Raw genomic sequence first — 16,999 nt, 5'->3', positions numbered from 1 at the left:
CTTCCAGGGCTGTTTCAGTTGCTTTGTCAAGGAAGAGCTTTCCTTTAGAAAAAGAAGACAGCTGTGAATTCTCAAAAATAGGTAGAGCTACTTGACTACTAAGCCTTACCATTTCTAACCAAATAACAAATGAGCTGGGGCTATTTAGCAACCGTCCTTATGGCCATCAAGACTTTAAAATGGATTTAAACCAGAAGGAAATACCTTGTTGGTAGTCATCAGAGCTAATTCCAGAAAATCCATTTTAAAAGGTTCCTCCCAGCTTACATCCCACCCTCAACCTTCTCACATAATCACCAGTTTTAGCCACAGGAAGAATTGGGAAAAATGTAACATAGAAACTGTTTCATGCGGTTCTCTTAATAATCTTCTACTTCATTTGACATATGTAAATGGGCACGCGTGGGTGCGGTCTGCATGTGTAATAATACATGCACACGAGGACCTGGGTGTGCTTACCCAGGAATTGCACATATGGCCACTCATGAGCATAGAGAGCCAAAGCCAGGAAAGGCTTCAAAATCCTAAAATGAAAGCTGGCTAAAAAGCAGAGAGGGGCAGCAAAAGATCAATGAGCAGAACGCCCTACAGAGAAAAAAGATGAAAAAGAAGAAAGAAAGAAGGGGTGGGGTGTGAAGCAGTAATGAATGAGGAAAAGAAAAAGCATGTGCAGAGACGGAGGCAGGAGGCAGCCCCCGGCCGGCTGCGGCTGCTGGAAGCCGGACAAGAGGGAACAGATTTCAGCAGCAGGGAGCTCTAATCTGTCAGCAGCAGCTCCTTGGTGTGTGTGACCAGCCGGAGACGGGTGCCAGTCTAGGCCAGCTATCCGCACCAGACCCTCCCGGAAAGGGATGCGCCACCAATAAAGCCCTGAAAGCTGAGGGAAGCCTTCTCTTGCCCAGCTCTGGCCCCCACCCCTCCCCTGGCTCCTATCTGCAGCGCTGCTTCAGATACCTTAGCAGTCATTCTCAGTGTTCCCCTTCTCCCAAATCCTCACTGGCCACGTTAGGACCTGGAGAATGTTTTCTAGGATATGACCATCTATGCATCCCTGGCAGGAAGCAAAGAGAAACTCTCAACACTACTTAAGATGTTCAAGGAGTCATGTAGATGCAAAGAGCCAGACAACCACGTCTGCTCTCAGGAAGCCCATGCCTGTTAAGCTAACCCAGGCAAGCTCCAGTCCAGCCTTCACTCAGCCGTCCAGCCCAAGTCTGTAACCATAAATGACAGCATTCTCGCTTTCTGGCAACTCATCCCCATCCTCACCCCCACCCAGCCAGCTCTATCCTCTGGTGGGAAGAGAGAGCAGATGGAGAAATGACTCCCACACAATTCCTAAATAATACCAGCTTCAGTTCCCATTAACAGTGAATTTGTACCCTTGTCTGGGTAAGAACTGAAGGAGCAAGAGTCATGGGGACATTGTCAGGCCAGGGCACAGGTTAACAGCAAAGCCCTGGCTGCCTGCCAGCCCTTCTGAGGACATGGTCAAGCAGTTAAGAGGCAGTGTGCTCTCGCATCGAGTCCTCCTCCTGACATCAGGATACCGGGGCACCTGCCTGCCTGACTCTAACGGACGGACGAGTGCTCCCTGAGATTGTGTCTCCTATCTGTAAGATCTATCATCCCACCATGTATTCACTAAAAGACACATTGAAAGGGTTGGATTAGATGAAGACTAAGGGTTCCTCCTATTCAGATGCTCCGATGCTAAGGGAGGCTGAGCTATCTTCAAAGCTGCACTTTGAATATGTGCTGCACAGTGAGGGGCTGTGTTTCAGGTCCCCAAAGCAGATGCCGTCCAGCTCCAGCCTGAGCCGGGGGCCCTGGATCTCTACTTTCTTAAAAACCTAGGAAGTGGGAATAATGATTCCTGTCTTTTCATTCATGTTTTTATCCAATAAATGTTTATCAAGTGCCTACTTCTCAGGCACTGTGCTGGGGATACAGAGTTAAAATAAAAACTCCTGTTCACATGGAGCTTGAATTCCACTGGAAGGACAAAGACAAGAAAATATTTATAAATAAAAAATATACAGTATTTCAGGTAAGTGTCACAGAGAAAAACAGAGAGGGAGAGGGGATAGGGAGTACTTGGGAGGGTGGAAAGCACAAGTTGTCTTTTTAAAAAAAGAAGGTGATGGGAGATGTCTCTGGGGACATTTATATCAGGATTCTTGGTAGGAGCAAATTAATTATTGCACAATGCTGGGTATGCAGTAAGTCCTCAAAAAGGCAACTGATATTAGAGTCAATAGCTCTTACACCCTGGCTGACAAATGTGGTAGATTCCAATATACACCTGCTTGCTGACCCACAGCATTGCCACCAACCTACATCCTTTCTGCAGCAGAATCCCTTCCTTGGAATGAGATCTGTCTGCTTTCTCCACTGAGAATCACTTGCCTAGTTGTTCCTTCCTTTTCAAGACCACCCTCTTCCTTCCGAGAGATAAAGCACCACTGTGTCTTCTCCCCAGCATAGTCCCACATTCCCACATTCTCCAGAGCCCTGTGGCCTCAGTGAGCTGTAGCCTTTCCCCAGTCACTCTCCCTCTTTACCCCTGGCCCTCTCAGCCAATCATAAGTCACTTTTTAAAGGAGGAGGAAGAAGAAAAAAGAAGACAAAAGGAAGTGGGAAAAGAGGAGGAAAAAAGAAAGGAGAAAGAAACATTACATTTGCCCTGGGTAAGTATTAAATCTTACAAGTCAGCCATGGAACTGAATGGGGACCAAGGAAAGGAATGCATGGTAAACATTACTGAATGCTTTTCAGAGGTCTGAGTTTAAGGGAAAGGCATTTATAAAATGACCATTAATGTATCTGGTATGTGGAATGTGAAAGAATGGAGGAAACAGAAGAGTTTGAATAAACCTATATTCAATCACTCTTCCATAAACAGAGCCTGCTTCGCTGTGCCTGAATAACAAGCACTGAATGTGACTTTTAGAATAGTTATTTGAGTCTCAAGTCTTTCCCCCAATTTATATGTCCTTCTCCACCACTGAGCAGAGGAGGTCTCTCTCTTCTCTCTCTCTCTCTCTCTCTCTCTCTCTCTCTCTTTCTCTCTCCTTGTAGAACAGGTGTATCTTGATTTATGAAATATTTTGTTTGGGACTGTAGTTTTTTTTAGATGGCAGTGCCTTTCTTTCTGGAGGTGAAGGGCCATTATGTCAGCAATTCCACTTGTAACTGTACATTCATGTGACCTTTTAACTCGTTCATATGTAAATTAGGTTAAGCTACTTGAACCTATCATACATATTTGCCTTACCCATAAATATGCCTGTGTAAATGTTTATAACAAATGAGAGATGGGTAATGACCACCGAGCAGCTCTTGCCCATAATGATTAAACACTAATTGACTCAATTCTTCATGTATTTCTTAACCTTTCAGCACTTTCTAGGCCCAGAGACCTAGAGGGCATCCCATGGGAACAACTGGGCTAATGCAGTGGTTTTGAGGATGGAGAATCTGCCTCAAGACTGCAGGAAGTTCATGCCTATCCCAGCTCTGTTAATAAGAACCCAGAAAAGCACCTTTCTTCACATCACTTATTCAAAGTCACGGTTCCCTGTCTCTCCACGGCTAGGCCAGGAGGAGGAGGAGGATTCCAGTCTTCTGAGGCAGCCACTTTCTCTGGGAAGGAAGAATGGGGGGGGGTTGCCGTATGAAACAAATGTTGAGTAGGAAAACTGAGGAAACTGGGGGAAAATAATTAGGCAAGATTCACAAGAGGATGGCTATATTAAGACCCATGTATCTCAAATAGCACCTGCTCTTTCTACAAGTTCCATAAGTAGCTCTGCAGAAGCATTGGGTTCTCAGGCCAGAGAAAGAGCCCAGAAGTATGTGGCAGGTGTGCCATCATCCCAATGACAAAAAACGAACTATTTGAGTATTCGAGAGCACATTGAAAAGGCAAATAACCACTAACTGCTCCCTGGGGAGATGATCAAGGGAAAATATAGACATGTGCTTTCTAATAGCCAACAATTCCTCCTTGGCCCAGGAGCATAAAGATGGATTTGGATAATTGACCTGATCCCTTTCTAACCATGTTCAGAACATCCAGGACCCAAAGGTCTTTCAGACTTCTCCCAGAACAAGAGAACAGAATATCATGGCAAAAGAAATTCTTAGAGAACACAAGGCAGAAGAAATTCTCTGGCTCTTTCAGTGAAATAAAGTTCCCAGTTGGAATGAATCTCTCTCAGCATGTCTTGCGCTCTGGTAGGGCATGGTACTGTATTTACTAATAAGGCATAAATGAATGTGACAAGGCTCCAACAGAAAATTAGTTCTTATTAATGCATAAAGCAGAATTATCACATTTAGCAAATAAAAAGGCAGGAGCCCTGTTAAATTTGAATTTTAGATAAATAACAAATATTCTTTGGGCATAAGTATGTCCTGTGCAAAATTTGGGAAGGACTTACACTAAAAAAAAAAAAAAAAAAAAATAGAATCATTGCTTATCTGAAATTCAAATATAACTGAATCCTATTTTTCTGGCAACTCTGGTTAAAAGACCTCCAGTCAGCCCAGAGCCTATTTCCAAGTCACTAGCTGGCCAATGAGTTAAGGTGTTAAATCCTTTAATTCAAAGAGTTAAGAAGTTATCAGTAAAGAATTTGTATTAATACCTGATAAATAGTGTTCATCTGAAACAGTGCATTTTATGGATATTCTCTGAGACTGTTTCCATAACACCATTCAAAAATCCTCCTTTGGGTAACTAATAAATGAATTGCTTCAAATGTGTGCCTGTCTTTGGGATTTGGGAGTTCCATATAACCTCTTGTACTGTTCCTGAAATCTACACTTAGGAAATTCCTGCACTTGGGAAGAAAAACCCCATGTCCTTAGGTATAACTGGGAGTGTTAGTGCCCCTTACAATGCCTCCATGAGGGCTGGAGCCCAGTGATGTTACTGAGATTTCAGGTGAGAGGAGAAGATCCTTTCCTAACTCTACCTGGCTAGTGTCCTCCCAGGGCTGGGTGGTTCCTAAAAATCTGTGGAGGAGCCTTTCTTCCTGGGCTGTTGCTAAGAAGGAAACAGCCAGGAGCAGCTGGCCAAAGGAAACTTCTTCCTCATAAAACAACCAACCATTTGCAGCAATTTTATTTGCAAAGATTTCCTGCTGCGACTAAATGGTGTGGCTGCTTGGTTTGTTATTTAAAAGAGTGACCCTAGTGAGTCCAGAGCTCTGAAGGAGGAAGAGTATGATTTCAGACCAGCATTAGTAGGAGGAGCTGGCACAGAGAGTGCCTAATTGAATTCCAGGGATGTCTTTGAGAATGCAGCAGCGCCTGGTGCTAACACCTCAGGCTTGGGGATGCCTCTTTATAATCCCCATGAGTCAACCCAAAGCCTTTCTGGGCCTCATAGAATAGTGTGATAAAATATCCCCAAGAGAGGCTAGGGATTGGAGTCACGAACCAGAAGAAGCTATGTTTGGGAGGAGGGGAAGGAAAAGACAAAATAGAGGCAGGGGAGGGATAAGTTGTGCAGCCGGCAGGTGGACAAAGAACCCAAGAAGAGGCAGGGAACCAAGCAGGAGAGAAGATTCAGAGAGGAAATTTCCTAGTGGAGAAGAAGGGAGGAAATCCAGGCATTTCCTAAGCAACACACTTGCAAGGTCAAGTACAGCGGGACTCTGGCTCCTCTGGCTCTCTTTCTCTCCTTTATACTGGTGCCCGATGTGCTGATGAATTATCTGCCCTGTAGCATGGGTTTTTGTTTTGTTTGGTTGTTTGTTTGGTTGGTTTTTTTCCTCTTGGGATGGATACATTTGAGAAAATGGAATTGGACGGATGTAGTCATCTTGAGATAATTACTAAGGAAAAGGTGTAGAAGGTCCAGGAGAGCTACCTTCCTGATAGACCACATGGGAGCCTCTAGGGCCTCAGAGAGATGGCAGCAAAGGTTTAACCCACTGTGGCTTCAGAGACATGTGGGTGGAGAGCAGGCTTCAGAGAGAACATTAAGCCCAAATGTAAAACAAGCCAGGCAGGACATCATAGTACCTGCAGATTGCAGCTCACTTGCAGGAAATTTTAAGATAAAAGCAGCAATCCTGGAACATCCCTTCATGATTAGCTTTTTTAAATTTTTTGTACCAGGGATGGAACCAAAGGGGTGCTTAACCACTGAGCAGCATCCCAAGCCACATCCTCCCCCACACACACTTTTTTTTTTTAAATTTTGGTACAGCATCTCCATAAGTTGCTAGGGCTTCACTAATTTGTGGCTTTGAACTTGTGATCTTCCTGCCTCAGCCTCTCATATTGCTTGGATTACAGGCTTGTGCCACCATGCCTGGTGGTTTTAATCAGTAAATATTTGGGAAGATAATCTGGGTCAAGTTTCAATTAAACACTAAAAATACTGGGATAAAACCTGAACTGAACCAGCAATGAGTTTTTAAAGGAAATCCTTTTTTTTTTTTTTTTTTTAAGTGGTACTAGGTATTGAACCCAGGGGTGTTCAACTACTGAGCTATAGACACAGCCCTTTTCTTTTTATTCATTGACTGATTGATTGAGACAGGGCCTCACTAAGTGGCTGATCCTGATCTCAAACTGGATCAGGTCCTCCCCACTCTTGGATAGCTGGGATTCTAACCTTGTGCAGGGTTTAAGGGGAATCTTCGCTCCCTTTTTCAGAGTAGGTGTGCACTGTCTCAGAGGCCATCATTCAATCACTTCCCTGGCACACAGTGTGCTGGGAATGAGGCAGAAATAAGACAGAAAGGCCACAGCTCTCACAGAACTTGCAGGGAAGGGAGACAAAGCATGTAATTATCATAGTTTGAAGAGTGTCTTTACTGGAAAAGTTCAAGATGCAATAAGAGCATTGTTATGGTTTGGATATGAGGTGTTTCCCCAAAGCTCCTGTTAATGCAGGGCTATTCAGATGTGCACTGATTCAGTTATGAGAGCTGTGACCTAATCAGCTTATTCTAGTTTGAACGGACTTTCTGGGTGATAACTGCAGGCAGGAGAGGCATTCTTGAAGGAGGTAAGTCATGGGGGTGTGCCGGGCAAGGGGAGAGCTTCTCTATGATGCCTGCCCTCCTCTCTGTCTTTCTCTCTTCTTCCTGAGCTGGCCATGAGCCGAGTAGCTTTCCTCTGTTGGACTATTCTCCCATTATATTCTGCCTCAGCTTGGGCCCAAGGTAATAGAATTAGCAGTCTAAGGTCTGAGACCTCTGAATTGTTGAGCCCCAAATAAACTTTTCCTCCTCCAAGTTGTTCTTGTCAGGTATTTTGGTCACAGTGATGAAGAGCTGACTAAAGCAGGCACATAGCAGGGTGATGTTACTCCAAGGGACAAGAAGGACTTGCCAGTGGAAGCCTGAGGAATATAGCACAGGCAGGTAAAGGGTCATCTGCAAGTGTCTACTGGTGGGAAGGGGCATGCTGGGGAATATGTTCAAGACAGGGAGAGGAAAGAGCTGGAAGTAAAAGAGAAAATAGTATCTTCAAAATATAAAGAAAGTTCAGTTTTGAAGGGAGGTGGGGTGATGTCTAAGGGCGAGAATGGCATGACACAATTTTGGAAAGGGAGGCAGGGGCCATGCTGTGGAAGGCTTTGTAAACCATACGAAGGAGACGGGGCTTTATTACAAAGCAATGAGAATAACTGAAAGGTATTAGGCAGGCGAGTGATGAAATCACATTTTCATTTTAGATCACTCTGGCTGCAATGCAGATTTAAAATAAGCAGGAAGATCATTTAAGAGGCCCTGCAGCAACACAGGGAAGAAAAAGATGGACTAGAATGTGGTAGGGAACATGAAAACAAGCAAAGCATTCCAGAGGTGTCGGGAGGCTAAAACCTATAACAAATGGCAGGACTGGCTAGGAGATGTCAGGGATAGAGAATCAAAAAAGACATCTTGGAAAGTTTGATTTTAGGCAATTTGTTAATAGGGATGCATCGTTTAGAGGCATTATGGATTTGGCTAGGAGAGGACGGGAAGGTACAGTTGGGAGAAAAGGCAGGCAGTTTCATTTTGGCCTTTAGCCTCCAAAGGAATGTTTTTGGTTCTAGTTAAAACACTGTAAACCAGGGGCTTCATTAAGAGGGGCTGAATAGAGATGTCACCTTGGGGTGATATTAGTTGTATCCCTGGCAATGAATGAAAAAAGCGGAGGGTCTAGAGGACAACCCCAAGGAACACTCAAATTTGAAGAATGCCAAAAGAAAGAGAAGCACGTTAAGAAGCCTAGGTGGAACTACCAGAGAGGAAGAAGAGAATGGAGACAGTTGTACTAAACAAGGGCTAATATTTACAGATTACAGATTATGGAGAGAGCAGAAAGATCAAACTAGGAGAATATTAGGATTAGATCAGAGATACAGCCACATTAAAGTTGCTTTTAGTTTCAATCTGAAATTAAGAGCTTCATCTAGAGACTACAGTTCAACTCCCTTCTAGAAATTAAACAAGTATAAGAAGGTACCCATCCAAACTTCCACCAATTGTATTTCACCTTTCTCAGAATTAATTTCCCCTACATGTTCCCACTATTTCATTCCTTCAACTGGATCTAAATATGCATGGTGTTTTCTGAACACTTTTATGTATACCTGACATAGTACAAAAAATAAAATAAATAGGATGTTCAAAACATTTGTTGGGGGAAAAAAAGTGCAGTATTGAACAGCAGGTATAATCATATTTCTACTTATATAAAATTATAGATTTATGCCCATATAGCTGTATATGCACAAAGATGGCTAGAAGGATACTCACTAATTATTTCAACAGTAATTGTCTTTGGTTAGTCAGATTTGAGGTCATTTTCATATTCTTTTCTGTGTTCTTCTGAAACTTTACAATATGGATACATAGTGATATTATACAAATAATGAACCATGAAAGCATAGCATAGGATCTTCTACCTCATGCAGTCAATCACTACTTCTAGGAGGCTGCACTAGAGTCATGGCTGGGCTGTATGAGGTGAGTCAGGAGAGCAGCGCTCTATGGATATGTTGGTCTTGCTTAAACAAACCAGACTAAGAGAAACCATGCATGTTGCTTCCACAGCAGCCTTTTTACTCAAAAAGACTGTGGAGAAGCAAAGGAGATAAAACCAAGTCTATTTCTTTAAGAGAAGAGCACTCTTCAGATGCTAACAGAGGCTTGTAACATATTCTCTTCCCAAGGCAGATCATTCCAAGGTAAGTAGCCTTGTACTCCCTCGGTTCTAAGACTACTGTTCTCTCCTAGTGATCACGGACTTGGGGATCAGAGAGGTCTGGGTTCCATTTCACACCGAACCACTCACTTGTAGCATGGCTGTGGACAATTCATGCCTATAAGCCCATTCTCTTACATTATAAAAAGAAAATGATGTTTAAAACTCAACTAGATTTTGAGGATTGGATGAGGTCAAACATGCAAAACACCTAAGAGTAACATCTAGCACACAATAAGTAAGTGCTCAGTAAGTGGTAGTCGTTTTATGTTAGAACAAGGACATGGTGCGGCGAGGTTTGGATCTGAAAAACTCTCTCCATTGTGACCAGTTGCCATCCAAAGGGCCACCTTCCACCAGCGGCCATCCTGAACAGCTCTTCCCACAGGTTCTGAGCCTCCAACCCCAGTCTCTGAAGCTCTCCCTGGTCTCTACCCACTACCCCTTGTTTCTCACTCACCTGTTGAGCATATTCGACTGATAGATTCTCTTCTCGTGGGTGTTGTAGCAACTGCTCTTGGGCTCGGGGATGAAGCTGTGTTCAGACAGCATGTCAGAAGCAGCAGTGGTGATGATAGCAATTCCATCTCTCACTCTGGCAGGGAGACCATAGTCCCACTCATCATATGATACAGAGATGAGCCCAGTGGGAAACTCCGAGGGCACTGTGTCTGTATCCCCTGCCACCAGACTAGGCACAATCCACGTGTAGCCATAGCCAGTCAGCCCTACTGAGTTGGCCACTTCAAAGATGTAGGTGGCTTCCTCCTTGGTACAGTAAAGAAGAATGATGGGGCTTTGAAGTTTCTTGAGCTGATTCTGGATCTTAGAATCTCCATCATCCAGGGACATGTCCAGTAAGAGGACTTCCTCTAGCTCCCAGCCCACGAAGCTGTTCTCGATGGTGCTGCGGATCTTGTTTACAAAGTCCTGGTAGCCAGGGAAGTAGGTGGTGACAATAGAAAAGATGTACCAGTCGTATTCTTCCATGATGTTGAGCATTACGGAAGCTTGCTGTTCAATGGATGGGCCAAACTGGAAGAACATGGAGGATTCATCCTAGAACAGCAAAGGTACAAAAAAAGAGAGAGGAAAAACATTTGAATCCCAAAAATTTTTAATAAGTTTCTGTAAGTATTTCTCAGAATTTAGAGAAAATCGACATAGATTTATACTCTTCTTATCTGAAATCCTTGGGGCCAGAGTCTAAGACAGTTCTTCAAAATAAAACATGTAAATATTTCTAGAGCAAAACGGGTAGAGTCCCAAAAAGTGAAGTTGAGGTTCTAAGTGGCCTCATTTCACTTCAGGTCAGACTTTGCTATCAGGTGAATTACAAGCTACACACACACACACACACACACACATTCCTTCTGTTTCCATTTTTCAAGGATTTCTGAATTTCTCAATTGCAGATGTGTATAATTCAGTAACATTATATACCCTAAAATGCTATCAATCTACCCTTAGACCTACTTACAGAGATAGCACAGGCTCACTGGCCCAGAAGGTATACATTGCTCAGGTATGGATACGAGGGAGAAGAATGTGTAAATAGTATAAAAGCTAATGTGGTCTAACCTTTGCTCTGATAATACAATTTGCAAGTTAGAGTAAGGCTCAAATGCGGCATCTAAGCTACATGTTAAAACTACTGGTATTCAAGCTCACGTGTAAGCTTTATTCTAGAGCGACACAGAGAAAATTATTCTTTCTTGTATCCACATAATGCGTCTTGGACTGACTACATACCACACAGACACCTTTCTGCCATTGCTGAGCATCTTCTATTTTCTCCTTCTTTTCAAGAGAGAGGCCATTTTACATTTCTCCCATTTTAAGCTGCATTTCACCTGCTGTTCTGAGATGTCAAGCCCTGTATTTTATCTCTACCTTATAGCGACAAGAATCTGAAACCGCAAAATGAGCATCCTCTCAGGCTTGTCCTGCACTCTCAGTCCATTTCCCCCTGATTTCCTCCTGGGTAATGGTATCTCTTTTCTTGGTCGGTGCCCCTGTCTTGTATCAGATGGTTCATCTCCATTTTATAACAATCCAGACTGACAAAATTGTGTCTCTCTCCGAGGGGCTATTCCTTTTTATCCCCCAACTAGTGTTTCAAAGTACAGTTACAAGAGACCAAGAAAATGGGCTTTTATACAAAATTATATAGTGATTCCTTCGTTTAGGAACATATTGCTGCACAGCTGAGAAATTGCTGAGTATTTCTTGGGCACCCACTATTGAAAAAAATACAGGTTGGGAAATATCCAGCTGGTGTCCAAAGACCCTGATTCGGCAATGAGAGCTGCCAGCCCCTTAGCTCTGCCAGAGCCATTTGCTTCTCGTGGCTTGAGCTTTATACATTTCCCACAGGCTACCCAGAATGGAAGAGCAGATGGGTAGTCATCTGGGGGCAATGCTTCCTGCTAAGTGTAGAATGGTGCTTATCCTGGCTTCCTCCCCTAGACTTACCCATACATTTGTAGAGAAACTTAAAGGACCACGGAATTCAGAAGAGCAGAAGGGGTGGGGTGCCAAGAGTGCAAAGGGAATTAATTCATACTGGTACGATTATGTCACATATGCACCCATTCCAAACTCTTGGTCAGACACTGATTCTAGACTTCTACAACACAAGATCTATCTGAAAACAAAGATGACCCCTCCTTGGGTTATAGACACAGTGGTGTTACGGATATTGATTCCATACCCTGAAATCCAACCCCTAGGGCAATGGTGTTAGGAGTGGGATCCTTTGGGAGGTGATTAGGTCAAGAAGGTTCAAGCTTCAAGAATGGGAGTAGCACCCTTACAGACAGACTCAGAGCTACCTTGACCTTCCCATCTCATGCGGACAGACAGAAGGTGCCACTCATGAACCAGAGAGTACAAGAGTGAGCCTCATTATACACCAGGTCTGCTGGTACCTTGATCTTCCCAGCTTCCAAGACTGAAAACTAAATTTCTGTTGTGTACAAGCTACCTAGTTTATTGTACTTTATTACAGGAGCTGAAAGAACTTAGACACGTGGGAATCTCAAACAACAAAGCTCAATTATTCCAAGACTTGTCAGGGGCCCATAGAGAACCACAAAAACAGGAAAGAAAGTCTAGTGACAGAACAACACACCTAGAATAGCTAACGCTTTAAAGAAATAATTACTTTTTTTTCCTTGTTATGCTTCCAGATAAAAGGGAATTTGGGGGACTTCAAATGGGAACTACTATCCTGTGAATTTCTAAAAGCCGAGTGGTTATAGCAAAGTCGAAAAGCTTTCAAATATACCTTAAGACAGACAAGGCTTGGGTTGATAGAGATCCCGACTGCAAACAAAGTACATCTATAGATGAACCAAACTTATCATGAGGAAGCTCTTGAATGCCAAGTGTACAGTGACACCACACTTGGCTCAAATACATAGCAAGAGTTAGCTATGAGAGAAACCCGTGGGGGTCCATAACAGATAACCTCGTGCTAATGAGATTGAATTTAAAGGAAATCAGTCTATGAAATACCAACCTAACCCTCCCTACCCTTCTTGATCATTTTATACCCTCCCCTCCCAAGGTTATAAATGAACTTGTAAAGACAACGTCAGCTATTATGAGAAGAAAGTCGATGCGGGGGAGAGTAAGAGAAGAGAAAATTAACAGGGGGCCATCAAATCCCCACCATATCCTGATTTCACCTTCTAATTCTGTTGTCCTACACAACTTCATTTTGCTTTGGACTCTTCTGCTCCCATCTATGCCCAGTTCAGCCATTTTATCTTGCCAGTCCTCCATTAACTAATGATACCTTCTAAGACCATTTAATCTGGCACCAAAAGGAGTTTACTGAAGCCAAAGAGAAATCAAGAGACAGAGTTATGGCTTGGGCAAATATTTCCCGGTATAATGAGTAGACCAGTGTTATTAATTTCGTTGACACATCAATCTGGTGGACGGTGGTCAGGAATGGAACAGCTCTTTTTCAAAAAAAGCTTTGGGATCACTGTAAGTTGCCAATGGTGACAGACTTTGCAAATTATGGCTGCGGCCACAAATCAAAGTGCAATCTTCATGTGTGCACAGAGTGGAAAGGACTGGTGGCCACACATCCATCTTTGCAGGCACCCAGCATGCACTGTGATCACCCACAAGTGATCAAGGATGAAGGACGGATCTATAATTCTGTTTGCAGCTCACTATGCTTCCACACTTACATTTTTATCTCCTAATGTCATTACAAAATGTTGACATGCAGGGGTTCTTTGTGTAGCCTCCTCTTAGTAGAGATTCCCAGTCAAATTTATTGCATGAATGTACTTCTTCAACTTGCCTTGAAAGCATCCCTAAATAAAAGGCTACCATAAATGAGATGAGCAATTAGCACAGGAAAGGTAGAATTGTACATTAGACTCCATCAGTCTACAACCTTTATGTTGTACTTCCATTACTTTGATGCTCATGGTGTTTATTTGCTAATAAGAAACAAAAAAAAAAGTACTTTTTCATCCCATTATCTGCCTCAGAAAATAATTGCCTCAAGAATTAGCAGTACATGGAATTTTTCTTCTGCATCATCCAGATCCCCTACCGATCCACTTCTGAAATAAAGGATTAAGTACTGCAGCTACTGATCATGCCCCTGGCAGTAGTCTTTAGCTCAGCCCCCGCTTTGGGGATTGTCTCGCCTGAAGAGAGCCATTTGCCCAAAGTCATGCTCCCTTCCTGGAGTAAACAGTGTTGAGTGACTGGTTGTCAAGGGGTATAAAGACCTGGTCTTTTTGCCCTAACTCCGGATGACTCTGAAAGGTCAGTCAATCTTAAGAATTAAGATTAACAGGGACAGCTGGAGTTTCCATTAAAACTATATCATTCCGTACTTCTCCCTCCACCCAGTCCTTCCCCATCATCCCATCCCTTCCCTTTGATGGTGCCAGTCTCAAGAACACTCCCTAATAAGCCCCCTGGATATTAACCTTAGTCTCAGAGTCTGCTGTTCAGGGTACCTGACTCTACTCATCTTCCCTTTCCAATCTGTAAAAGAGGTGGCTTAAAAGAGAACATTAGATGTATTTTCAAATACTAAAATAACTTGTAGAAAGATAAGTCTTTGCCCATTAGCTCCAGAGGAGAGAACTAGAACCAAGGAGTAAAAATATTAAAAGTGACACAGTACATGAAATGTGTATGCAACAATTGTGGATTTTTTTTTTTTAAGGCAGGGTCTTTCTATGTTGCCCAGGCTGGACTTGAATTTCTGGGCTTCAATGAGTCTCCCACCTCAGCCTCCCAAGTAGCTGAGACTACAGGCATGTATCATTGTGCTTGGTTCACAATGATAACTTTCTAAAATGGAATGGGCCTCAAAAGGTAGCGAGCTCTTTGTCATTACGAACATTCAAATGGAAGCAAGATTATTAACTGACATAAACCCCAATACTCTGGAAAACTCCATGCTCACCTTTAGGACCTGATTCAAATACCAGCTCTTTGATGGATGACATTTTTTTCTAAACCCCCTTCCCCACCTCCAGTTAGTTCTACCTCCCTGGGCTTTCATGACCTTTTGTACATCCCTATCACAAGGCTTAGCACACAGTAACATGTGCTTGCTTGCTCCCACTAAAAGTGTGTGTTTCCCAAGAGCAGGGCTATGCCTTCAACATCTCTGGATCCCCATGTGGTACCTGAAAAAAAATTATACTGTTTGTTGCATTAATATTACCAAGAAGTTTCCCTTATTGGGTGGGAAATTAATGAAATGACACCGATGGTCACATTCAAATTTCTGTGCTAACAGTATGTGCCCACCTCGTGGATATAAGGTATGCCTGAAAACACGAGGAGACCCCTGCTAGCTATAGCAGCTAGCCATGGTGGCAAAAAAAAAAAAAAAAGCCACCAGCACTTATTTACTTGCCTTTGCAGCAAACTCAACTCTTCCAAGCCCCCTTCTCCTTCTCCTATTCACTCTTAAACTGACTCCAATTAGTCCTTTAGCCCCACCAGTCCACTGAAAGTCCTCTTGTAAAAGGTACTGGTGACCTTGATAGCGACAACTCCAATGTCAATGTGCAGTCAGCCCTGTCTACTAGAGCATTTGGCCTCCTTTATCCCCTTGCCGTAAGAGCCTGCTAAATGGCCCCCTTGCCTCTGTCCCAACCCCTCCATCTATGCTCAAAAGGAAGCAGAATGATCCTTCTAAAATTCAAATCATAAGATGTTATTCTTTGCTCAAAACTCTCAATGGCTTCCCAATTTACTCAAAAAGAAACAGCCAATGCCCTTGATCTGGACTCCCTCTTCCCCTTGGAAGCCCTGTGCATGTGCTCCATCTTCTTCCCTGTGCACAGGCACTTGCTCTCACTGGAGCACATTTGCACATTCCTGTCTCAGCCCTTTGCTCTAGTCACTGCCAGCCAGACACATTCCTCTCCAGCTGGCCAGGTATCCACAGGGTTAACACATGCACCTCTTTCAAGTCTGGGAAAATCTCTCATCTTCTTAACAAAGCCCTCTCAGTGCCAACCACCCAATGGAGTACTGAAGCCTGCTGTCCCTTGTCATGGACATGCTGGATCCTCCTCAATGGCTCCATTCTCTCTTTTTTGCCAGACTATTTACCAACTTCTAACAGTCTACATGATGACTTATATGATACATTTATTACAAACTTCCTGTCTCTTCCAAACTAGGATGGGAACACCATGAGGCAGGGATATCACTGTTCATTCCTGTAACCCTACCCCTAGAATGGGCCTGGCCCAGAGTACAAACTGAGAAAATTGTTGGAATTTAATGAATGGGGTTATTGATGCTGCAAGCAGATAATTCTCAAATCTAGCTTGTCTTAGCTGGTGATCCAATTGCAACTATACTTTTAAATTCTTTCATATTATTAAAATCTGAGTACTTTATTACATCATAGGGATTAAAGTTCTGTAAGAACATTTGAATAGTTTCAGATTAAAAGAAGTCTGATCTTGCTTTGCTTTACGTGAATAAACAAAATTCTCCTCTGTTCCTAATTCACTTCTTGAGAAAAATCTGTCTTATGAAAGAAGCCTAGCACTACTAGGCTTTCACTAAAAATTTTCCCTACCACCAGATTTAGAAGGTAAGTGTAGAAACAATGGGGTAAGGGGCCAGGGTTACCCTGGCTGCCCTGAGAGAAGTCCTGGGTATTCCTTCTTTACTTCTTCTACATGTGATGCAGAGTAAAAACAATATAGGGAGGAGAAATCTCTTTCTTCTTCCAAAATAAAGGGAAGGATTTTTCTCTACCCATTCAACCCCAAGAGATCAGTTTCTTTGATGACTAGAAATCCTCATAACACACCACCATTTTCTCAGGTGACTAAGACTGGAGTTAGCACTTAGGATGGATCTGAATAGTGTCAGTTCTGTGAGCAATGGCTTTCAAGATAGGGAATGTCTCTGATGTTCTCCAGCCTCACCATTGATCCAAAATATCATGACTGAAACACATGACAGAAGCTTACTGATGGAGAATCGTGATCTTTCCTGTCCGTTAAATGCCAGACTCTTCTTTAAATCTTTGAAGGCAAAAGAGAACACTGGGTGTTCAAAAGCCCATAAACATAAATTCAAGCAGCTTGCACTAGTTTAAGAGTCACTCTGGATAACTAAACAACTCCCACAGAAGCCGGCATTTTTATTCTTATTTGTTCTTTCTGAAGATAATTTTGCTTTCTCCTTAATTTTTTTTTCCATTCTCCTCCTTGACTGAGTCTCCCTCTGGGATGTGCTTCAATACCCAAATTTAAGC

At 42.9% G+C, this 16,999-nt stretch overlaps 1 protein-coding gene across 1 annotated transcript in view; it reads right to left on the bottom strand.

Moving 5' to 3' along the window:
- Grin2b (glutamate ionotropic receptor NMDA type subunit 2B) overlaps positions 1–16,999 on the bottom strand; it is a 288,344-nt gene that overhangs the window by 173,852 nt on the left and 97,493 nt on the right. The window contains exon 2 of the mRNA XM_026409295.2: positions 9,680–10,278. Coding sequence (XP_026265080.1) covers positions 9,680–10,278 — 599 coding nt within the window. The remainder of the gene's footprint in view (positions 1–9,679; positions 10,279–16,999) is intronic.

The sequence above is a fragment of the Urocitellus parryii genome, chromosome 5 (genome assembly GCF_045843805.1).
Source record: "Urocitellus parryii isolate mUroPar1 chromosome 5, mUroPar1.hap1, whole genome shotgun sequence".
Lineage (NCBI taxonomy): Eukaryota > Metazoa > Chordata > Mammalia > Rodentia > Sciuridae > Urocitellus > Urocitellus parryii.
The sequence above is the reverse complement of the archived record's forward strand: the minus strand, read 5'-3'. Positions and strand labels throughout refer to the sequence as shown.